Source organism: Episyrphus balteatus, chromosome 2, assembly GCF_945859705.1.
Source record: "Episyrphus balteatus chromosome 2, idEpiBalt1.1, whole genome shotgun sequence".
Lineage (NCBI taxonomy): Eukaryota > Metazoa > Arthropoda > Insecta > Diptera > Syrphidae > Episyrphus > Episyrphus balteatus.
Genome location: NC_079135.1, coordinates 100815767 through 100826086, shown reverse-complemented (window position 1 = coordinate 100826086; position 10320 = coordinate 100815767). Strand labels below are relative to the sequence as shown.

At 29.5% G+C, this 10320-nt stretch overlaps 2 protein-coding genes and 1 pseudogene across 3 annotated transcripts in view; 2 read left to right on the top strand and 1 right to left on the bottom strand.

Annotated features, from left to right (window-relative positions):
- The window catches only part of LOC129911836 (glutathione hydrolase 1 proenzyme-like), a 126558-nt gene that overhangs the window by 72759 nt on the left and 43479 nt on the right, over nt 1-10320 (top strand). The gene's annotated exons all lie outside the window — the stretch shown is intronic.
- On the bottom strand, nt 1458-4575 carry LOC129911839 (pickpocket protein 28-like). 2 transcript variants are annotated; one of them, XM_055989810.1, is made up of 8 exons: nt 4185-4575; nt 4000-4123; nt 3599-3747; nt 3331-3538; nt 2104-2695; nt 1907-2043; nt 1708-1853; nt 1458-1658 (listed from the first exon to the last, which is right to left on the bottom strand). In XM_055989810.1, exons 1-8 carry the CDS (start codon nt 4319-4321, stop codon nt 1631-1633), a joined length of 1521 nt encoding a protein of 506 aa, XP_055845785.1. In that variant the 5' UTR covers nt 4322-4575; the 3' UTR covers nt 1458-1630. The 2 variants fall into 2 exon arrangements, with proteins under 2 accessions (XP_055845785.1, XP_055845787.1); XM_055989812.1 differs by having other exon boundaries at nt 1458-1853.
- Nucleotides 7598-9673, top strand: LOC129909612 (pickpocket protein 28-like; annotated as a pseudogene).

Here is a 10320-nt window from a genome sequence, read left to right as displayed (position 1 = left end):
CCGTTTCCACTTTTTTAGGTAGCAAATAAATGTATCGATATAAAAGTCAAACGAAAAGTACATTTTACGTAATATTTTATTTTCTTGAACTGCAATCTGAAGTAATATAATTGTCAAAAAAAAAAAAAAAAATCGTCACTAAAATTTTGATTTGGAATTAGCTCACGATTTCTTTGGGAATGTATGGTTTAGTTCAAAGTCAGTTTTCACTGATTACACCGGCACACAAAATAAAAAAGTGTCATGTACCAGGAACCAGACCTATCTTTCTATATGTTTTTGGGCACGCTGAATCCGAATTTCAAGTCCGTTTGGCCCTGTCCCTTACTAAAAAAAGTAAGTTTTTTGCCTTTTTTGGGGTCTTTTTTACATTTTTCTCAAAACTGGAGGGTGACCGGGCAAAACGGACTTGAAATTCGGATTCAGCGGCATGTCGCGACATGTCGCTTTCATCCCCGGCACATAAAAAAAAAAGTTTCATGTACCAGGAACCAGACCTAACTTTCTATATGTTTTTGGACCCGCTGAATTCAAATTTCAAGTCCGTTTTGCCCGAACACCCTTCAGTTTTGAGAAAAATGCAAAAAACTCAAAAAAAAAAAGCATAAAAATTAAAACAAAATGCAGTCACAGCTCAAAAGTGGAGGGTGACCAGGCCAAACGGACTTGAAATTCGGATTCATCGTGTCCAGAAACATATAGAAAGATGGGTCTGGTTTCTGGTACATGACACTTTTTTTTCTTTTGTGTGCCGGTGTTATTATTTTTATTACTTATAAAACCAAAATTCCAAAAAAGTTCGATTTTCGAAATTTTATTTTTAAAAAATGAATTATTTGTATTTTTGTTTTTAATATTTTAAACTATGTTAAATGTCATATTAAAATTAATAAATTGTAATAAATTCACAATTAAAAAAAAAGTTTAGTTTTAAATAAGGTGCGGTTAATAAAGATTTTGAAAAAAATATCAAAAAATTAATCTGGAAGGTATATAAAATAACACTTGAATTTTTATATAAAATTTGTATGAGCTGTTTTTGAGAAAAAAAATATTTAAAATTGGCAGGTATATATTCCAAAAATTTTCTCAGATTAAAAATGTGTATGTGATTTAAACATTTCTTTATGTTTTGACTCAATTATTATTTTTTTTTTTTTTGTAAAAAATTTGGAATCAGTGATTTTCCGAAAAAAAATACTATTAAAAAAAAAAAGAAAACACTTCTGTTAAATATTTGCTTGAAATCTTTCGGATGGCCTGTTGAATTGTGATTGTGAGATGTGTATGATTATTAACCAATTAAATACTGTGGTAAGGACGTGTTGTTCGTTTTCCAAAAAAAGAAAATATCAACAGTTTTTGAAGCAAACATTATTTGACTTTTCTCATTCATAGCAATTTAATTTAACTGGTTTAAAGTTTACCAATGTTTGTTTTAAAATAAAACAGACAACACGAATAACAGATTTCCTTTATTTCTGATAACATTAATAAGTTAACATTAAAGAAAACATAGAAATATAATTTTAATATTATTTGTATGCCTCCGTGTCACATCAATCTTATAAATCAGGTCGTGTCTTCTTCTCTGATGTTTCTAAAACTGATTGAATCCTTCTTTTTAATATTATTCAAAAACTTGCGCGTTTTCTAAACTGTAGCTTGATTAAACAAGTTTTATAAAGCTTAGAAAAATAATCTTACTGACGATATTGAAAGTTATCTCTATCTCGACCGTCAAATGAATGGTGTGAAAGTTTTGATTTAAAATGAGCTACATCAGCTAATCTTCCGACATTTTTGATATTTCTGTTATCTATCAAAGATGATCGAACTTGAACCAATCTGGGCTGAAAAAATAAAATAAAGATTCACATTTGAAAAATCTATAAATATTACCAACCTTCAAATAATTATCCGTTTTCTTTTTCTTCCTTGTCAATATATCTCGAATCGGTCTTAAAATTAAATAATAGAAAACTTCAACAACTGATATCAAACTGAATCCAGTAAAAAGTCCAAGAAGACCACCCGTACTTGCTTAAAATGAAAGAATTTCTATAATAAAACTGGATATAAAATTTTGAACTTATTTCTTACATAAAAACTGTGTCAATCCAATAAAACTATATCGCATATTTCCATGATAAACATTTTCTTCATAATAAAAATGCACCACAGCAATATTCTCTTTGATGTATTCGTTTGAAAAATTCTTACCATTTTCAGCGTTCAAAAAATTAACTGCATATCCACCCATTGTAAGTGGAGCAGCAAAAGTTGTTGCTTTGTAGGTCAAATCAAAACATCCTGGTAGACATTTTGTTTTGCATTTGTCCTTAACAACAATTGAAGTGTCTTTGATTGAGGTTAGGCAGGCGAAATCTTTTAGTCTGCATTCGGATACGTTTGGAAACATCTGAGGCAAATGATATGGAACACATCCGCAGTATTTGAAATACAACTGCGAATCACACTCACGTTCACAGTTACGATGGGAGTATTGCAAGTAGTAATGCAGTTTACTGTCAGAATTAAAGTGACATTGACGGTCTCGCTGACGTAAGCCTCGCATATCATCTGAGGCTTCGGTTTGTACAGCCTCTAAACGGAACTTTGTTTCATAGCCAAGCTGAACGGGCAGACCAGTTTCTTTGACAAATGGAGTTTCGATTGGATTGTGAAGAACAATCTAGAAATACATAGATGTAGTACATTATGTGTTCTATGTTGCTTATTTTATGTTCTATTTTCGATTTTAAAGTTCTATGTTTTTTATTTTATATTTTCATTCTATGTTGCTGTCCTGTGTCCTAATTGTACGTTCTGTATTCTATATCAGTTATTCTATGTTTTATATTCAATGTTCTATGTTCTATGTTTTGCTATATTTAGTGTGAACATTTTTGTTTTACGTTCTATGTTCTAAATACATAATGTGTTCTCTAACCTATGTTCTATTTTCTATGTTCTATATTCCATGTTCTACGTTTTTTTCTTCGTTCTACGATTTAAATTCTATGATCTATGTTCGTTGTTCTCTTCTTATGCTCAATGAATTTTGTCTCCTTTGTCTTATATTCTATGTTCTTAATAATATGTTCATTTGTTCATGTCCTATGTTCTATATTGCATGTTCTTTACTTAAAATTCTATGTTCTTCGATTTACATTTTATATTCTAGATTCTATGTTCTTCGATCGAAGTTGTAAATTCTTGGTTCTATCTTATTTTTTCTTTGTTCAATGTTTACTGTTCTATGTTTTTTTTGTTTTTCGTTCTATATTCTACATTCTCGGTTCTATACTTTGTGTTCTAAAGAATTACCTTAAATCCAGGACCCATTGTTGAAGAACAATAATAATCGTTCATTTCTGCATCAAACATTATTGAAAGTGCCATTGAAAACCCAGTTCCAGAAGCAACCCTTGGATAGTATTTTGGTGGAAGATTTTGTTGATAGCCAGTTTCTGGATTCCAATAAACTGGTACTCTTCCATCAGTTGCCGTCAAGTCACGAAGATTTGGATAGGGACTTAACAAAAAAAAAAAAAACTAAACTAACTTAAATTTATAAAATCAAAAAAAATCTTACTCTTTTTTGTACAAAAATGATGGATGTACAGAATTAAATAAGCAACAAAGTCCTTCATCAGTTAAGACTGGACGGAAAAAATCAGAACAATTTTGATAAATTCCACCCATGCGACAGGATCTCATCATTCCTTCACAATCTTGAACGTGCTATAAGATGAAATTAAAAAAATATGAATACAGATGCAACTAATTTAAAACCAATTTGAAACCAATTTGAAACCCATTTGCAATTTATTTGAAACTGATTTAGAACTATTTTTCAATATGAATGAGATTAGAATCTGAAAATATAGCATATGTGATGTATACATTCCACTATGCAACTAATTTGCAACTATATACCAACCGATTTGAAATTCACTTGCAATCAATTTAAAACTTACTAACTAATAAACTTACATGCGAAATAAAATCCGAGAACAATTGGGTTTCTGGCTGGGGCAAAGTCTTGTACTGGCTAAAATTTGTATCGTCTCGAAGGCAGATCATTTGAAGAAGACCATAAGGTATTGGATCTGGATCCCTGAAATAAAAAAAAAAAAGATTTTGAGAAGTGAAAAATTCAATTTTCTGGACATTTATACTTTTCCTTGTAATGTTCAACTCGTCCTTTGATAACTTGATTCATATTGCAAACTGTTATGGCAGGAAATGGAATCTTATGAATATAAGCTGGATGTGGACTTATTCCAATTATTACAGGAGTATTTTGCCAGGACATGTATGTATTCCTTATAAGTTGAGTCAAGACACCCACAGATACCAAAAGAGCAGTTAGAAATAAAAGTCTGAAGTTTCTTGTTAGTGTTTGCTCAAAATCAAGAAAAATAACGAATTATACTGACCTCTCCCATAATTGAAGACTTCGATTGCCAATATATTTTAATGCATGCAATGCAGTTTCTCTACAAAAATCCTGGAGAGTATTATCGAAATATTCAAAAATTTGGTTAGACTTTTTCTTAGGTTCCATGGTTTATTTTCTCCTGATACGGCCAGGCCGATGACTAGCTACTTTTAAAATGCGATACATCGTAATGGACTTTTTGCTTTTAAACTTTCGAGGTTGTTTCGTTAAGCGTCGTAATTGTGTTTTAAATACCATCTTATGAATAAAATTGGCCTTCATTTCGAGTAAATAAATTGATTAGTTTTTTTTTGTTTTTTAAGAAAAGGGAGCAATCATGACTATTCATTTCGGATCTTTTTGTGGATAAAATCGTATTGATTAAATTGGTCAACATACATATGTACATCTGTCCATATATTACCTAAATCAAAAATCTAATTACTTATACAAATGCTTAACTCTTATCACAAATGTATGTTGTAAAAGCAATGACATACAAATTGTAGGAGTAGGTGAACATTTTCGTATTTGGTTTATACATGTTTTTAATTTCTTTAAGGGCCAATTTTTCAATAGAGTCAGATAAACCTCATTTAGAGCTTATTTCTAGGAATACAAGTTTTTTTTATATTGACATTTATTCTTCTGATAGTCTAACTGACGATTGAAAAAAAAATCAGGACTAAAGATATGTACTTTCAATTATTATCATTTCTACGAATAAATTAGAAATTATTTTCTCATAATTCGTCGTTTCCATTTTCGCAAAAAAAAAAAAGTATTTAACAAAACAATTTTCTTTCCAAACAAGAAAAAAGAGCGGTTTTTACATTCTACGCTATGGATGGCAATTACAAAGGTAGAGAATACATAGAAAGTGGTTCCCGTAGTTTTGTCTGTGTGTCTGAAGCAATTTGTTTTAAATGTAGTAATAAAGGGTTTTGGGCGAAACGGTTTTAAGAAAATTAGTTTTCTCAAAAACGAATCTAACGATTTTGATTACATTTTTTATGTGAGCTGCGGAAAATATTTTTCCATCTTTTCTTAACGATATCTCCTGTCATAGAACCGTTTTCTTCATTTCGGAACTACTCGTAAACGATTAAAGCGATTTTAATGAAACTTTTTATTTGGTAGCGTTTTAAAAAAATGTCTAAAAAAAAGTTTTAAACTTTTTTTAAAAAATCATTTTTTTGAAAACAGGTCTGTGAAATATTTGGAAATTTTGTTTTGAAGTGCTGATTAATTTTAATTTTAGAACAACACACAAAAATTTAGTTTTAATATTTGTTCAAATTTTTCATATCTAAAAAACTATTCAATATATAAATTGCTGCAGTGGTTTTTCTAAATGAGATTTTTCGGTTCGGTTCAAAGTGGTTTTTGAGTTCATGAAATCAACTTTTGCATGTTTTCTTTTCATTTTCTTATGAAATTCTTTTTATAAAATGAAAATTGTGAAGGAAAAATTGCTATGCAAGAAATTAAATGGCTAGCAACGAATTTTTAGAAAAAAAAATTTCAAAATCGTTAGAATGAATTATGAACGAAATGATATAAAATTTTTTCTTACAATTTTTTAGCTTTTTTAGGGGTTGAAAAAGGGTATCACATAAATACACTAGCCCAAAAAATTAAGGGAACAAAAAAAAATTGTGATTTTTTTTAGTGATTTTTGAAAGGCTGTATCTCAGTAAAAAATGATCGCATCATGACAAAATAAAAAGCATGTGAAAGCTCTTTTCTTCTAGTTTCAGGATTAAATGTTAAAATATTTTCTTTCTAACGGTAAAATAGCTAAATTGTTGGAACTGTTCAAAAACCAAAATTTTCCAATTTTTTTTCGTTTTTACTGTTCCCCTAAGAAAGTGGGAAAATTTGTTCTGATAAAATGATTACTATTTTTAAAAAGGCTATTTATTTGGCTTTAAAATTCATTTTGGTTCAAACTTCTACGATTTTTTTTAACTGCAATATAAGTCATCAAACCAAAAACCATACTTTTGACTTTGACTATCAATTTCTCAACAAGGGATCACTGTACAGAACATTCAAGGACACATTTAAAAACTTCATTCAATTCTCTACAAAGGAATTAAGTTTGCTTTGTTAAACAAAATGTTTTCTTATGTTTGAGATTAATTTAGAAAAGCTATCAAAATAGGCATTTTTACGGTTTTTTAGAAAATTTACCGCTATTTTATTTCTATGGGTGATAAAATTAAACTAAGGCTTAGTTATTGAAGCTTCGTATACCTGTAATTAGTATGCAAAGTTTCAGACTTATTCATTAAGCAGTTTTTCTGTTGTGAGGGTTTGAACTTTTGAGATGAAATAAAACACCATATTTCTGCAGGTCTAAATAACTTACTTCTTGTAACTTTTTTATGGGCAAATTCAAATTCTTTTGAGTTTATTTGATAATTTTATTGAAAAATATCGTTTAAATTTAAGATAAACCAAGGAAAAATTAAAAGTTTAAAAAAAAATTAAATTTTGAAAAAAAAAGCTTTTTATACCATTCTTGGTTACTTTTTCTAATTTTGAAATTTTTTTGTTTTTCCTTGGCTTATCTTAAATTTAGACGATATTTTTCAATAAAATTATTAGTATGCATTCAAGGTATGTTTTGTAAAGCATATTTTTATTACAATGGACTCTTCTTATTCATGGAATTTATTCAAACTCTTTCTTTTATCATTGTAGCAGAAGAACACATTCCATTTTCTACACATTGTGTACGTCTTCATTCCGCAAATTTTACAAATTGGCTTTTTTTTTGCCATTCAGGTGTATCTTATATTCGAATTCGTTAGTATTTTTGTATTTAAGACATGTGACAACAGACAAGTAGCGTTAGTTTTAAATTTCAATCTCTGCTCATGGGAATTATGTAAAACCCTTACCAAAAAATTTCTATTTAAAGAAATTGAGACACCAATTTTCTGTATATCCCTAAACAAATACTCCTCGTCATTATAATACACCTAATTATACATTCTATTATTTCATGATGTAAAAAACCAATTAAAAACTAATTAGTTAAAAAATAAAACAAACTGTATTTTCAATTTTCAGACTAGACAAAATTTATGCCATCAATAAGTCCTCAGAACCTTTTAACCTCTTGAAGAAATTAAGTCATTAATGGAAACAGTTCGGTCAAAAGTTTATTTAAGTATCATCAAAGTCCGAAGTGCTCTTGTTCACACATTTACTAATTTATGTCGAAATAGTGCTCTTCATGGTTTTAAATATATTGGTGACCAAAGACTTTCTCTTTGTGAAAGGCATGTACATTACTTGTAGAAGATTTAAAAAATATTTTTAAAATCTTTTTTCGTTAAAGGTTGTTTTCCTGTCATCATTTGTTGCCATTTTTATCTTCGTCATCGTTCTAATAACTCATATCTATACAATCTGGGAGACTACACCGTTTATAGTTGGAATGAAATCGAGTCCTATATTAATTCACAAATATCCTTTTCCAGCTTTGATAATTTGTAATGTTAATCAAGCTAGAGCTAGTAAAGTTGCTAATATTTCAAGGTAATCTCAAATACCTACAACCTACTCGTAGTTTCAAGACGTTTTTTTATAAAGATACATTTTTTTAGAAATTCTGTCGAATATTCAATGCTTCAAACTCTTTGTTCGAGATCAACTGACCAACAGGATCCTACTGAATTCGAAGAAATTCGAAATCAAACCTTATTTGAAAAATTCATACAAGAAGTGAGAATTTGTTAAACTTTAGATAAGATATTAATGGACTTTTAATCTTGTAGACAGCTCATCCATGTGAAAGACTTTTGATGTCCTGTCAATTTGGTAAAATTGTTAAAAGCTGTTCTGACATATTTAGACCAGTTCTTACGGATGAAGGACAATGTTGCGTATTCAACTCTATGCATCCATCTTTTATTTATAAAAAGTGAGCTCCAATCTTGGTTTACTAGAAATTGGTTTATACCAATGAGTATCAGTTTGCTGATTGGTATAAACTGGTATAAATCATTGAAATTCTATAACGAGTAAGGTTTTAAACTGAAATTCTTTGCAGAATGGAGGAATTTGAAGGCTTCATTCAGCTTGATGGGGCTGCTGGTGTCGATTGGGACCCAGAAGATGGATATCAGTCAAACTTACCAAAGCTCTTCTATCCACGAGCTGCATTTGGTATATAGTGATTATTTTTTTCAGCTTTGAATAGTGATTTATATCCTTATAGGGACTGGCATAAGCATGGGTTTGACAATAGTTGTCAATGCTGAGATTGATGAATACTTTTGCAGTTCAAGAAATGGACCTGGATTCAAGGTATCTACAAAATTCTAAGGTCTCAAAGACTTCAGTATTCAACCTTTCCAGCTTCTCCTTCACAATCCGATGGAAATACATTCACTTCGTGAAAATGGTCTTTATGTCGAAACTGGATCGTTCTGAAGCCAGCCACGACTTGCATGATCTAAGCATTGAAAAACGTCAATGTATTTTCAAAAGCGAAAGACGACTCAAATATTTCAGAACATATTCAAGACGTAATTGTGAAATTGAATGTCAAGTTGAAAAGACAGCTACATTTTGTGGATGTGTTAGTTATTTTTTACCTAAAACTTGGAAATTCTTACCAGCTTGTGGGTTGAAAGATTTACTTTGTCAAAAATATAGACGACAAGAATGTAAAGATAAATGTATGCAAGGATGTTTTGACATATTTTATAATCCATCAAAGTTTACTATACCTTTGACATCGGGCTTCTTCATGCTTCTTATTTGAAGGAAAATATTGCTGTTATACATTTTTATTATAAATTTTCGGATTTTGCTGGGATAATGAGAACAAGTTATGGCGGTTTTACTGAGTTTTTATGTAAGAACATATTTAATTTTTAAGATTTTTTTTAAATAGAAGATAATTCTTTATTTAAAGCCAAAACTGGAGGACTGATTGGACTTCTTGGATTTAGCCTTATATCTGTGGTAGAAATATTATATTTTTTAGGATTAAAGCCTATAGGCTACTTATTAAGAGGGCTAAGAAAAAATTCAAGCAATATGAGGGTAAGATTTGGTGTAATTCCTGAAATTGATATTTTTGTAACAGTCTTGATATTTAAGGTTTTTCGACGGAAGAAAGCTGCTTCTCAAGTGACAATGAGTGCTGGAGCAATATCCGAGGACCAACATCAAAGTGTTTACCAACGTTACAGTCGCACTTAAGATATTTTGTTAAAATTAAATTAATAAAGAAGTTGAAGTCAATTAATTAAATTTATTATTTCGCCTAATATTATGCAAGGGCTCTGATAAAAAAAATAGAAATCTTGGTGATTTTATATGGTTACGAATGTTTTTCCTGCAGATGAAAATAATGAACATCATATTCTGGGAAAGTTCTAGGGCTGCCTTAAAAAAATTTAACACTTAGGTAATAAGGTTAACATGATTTCTAAATATTTTTTGTTTGCATGTCGACCAACTTAAAAAATGACAAAATGTTAATCGTAATGAATTATGTACGTATAGTGGTATGGTGCTCTCAAAGATTCAAATACTATTGTTCAGAGGTCTACTTGACTCCGTTCAATGTAAAGGAGCCATTTACTCATAAGTTATTTAAATACAAAGCAAAAAATCGTCCAAAATATAAAAAAAAATGTATGTGTTACATTTTAAGATAAAATTATTACTTCGAAACTTATTCAGTCTGTTTTATTTTTAAATTAATTTCTTTAAAAAAATAGTTTTTGAAAAATAAATTTTCGAACACTAAATTTGGAAAAAACCACTTTTTTTTTTGCTAACTTTGTATGTTTTTACAAATACCTATGCCAGGATGTTAGGCGGCAAATCTATTACGCTTTGCT

What these genes read in the sequence shown, in the direction of transcription:
- LOC129911839 (XM_055989810.1), bottom strand. Translation starts at nt 4,321, where the DNA reads ATGTCCTGGCAAAATACTCCTGTAATAATTGGAATAAGTCCACATCCA. An exon ending in TCATTTTTGTACAAAAAAGA is followed by an intron (nt 3,539 to 3,598) that starts GTAAGATTTTTT and finishes TTTTTTGTTAAG; the next exon opens with TCCCTATCCAAATCTTCGTG. An exon ending in CAATGGGTCCTGGATTTAAG is followed by an intron (nt 2,696 to 3,330) that starts GTAATTCTTTAG and finishes ATGTATTTCTAG; the next exon opens with ATTGTTCTTCACAATCCAAT.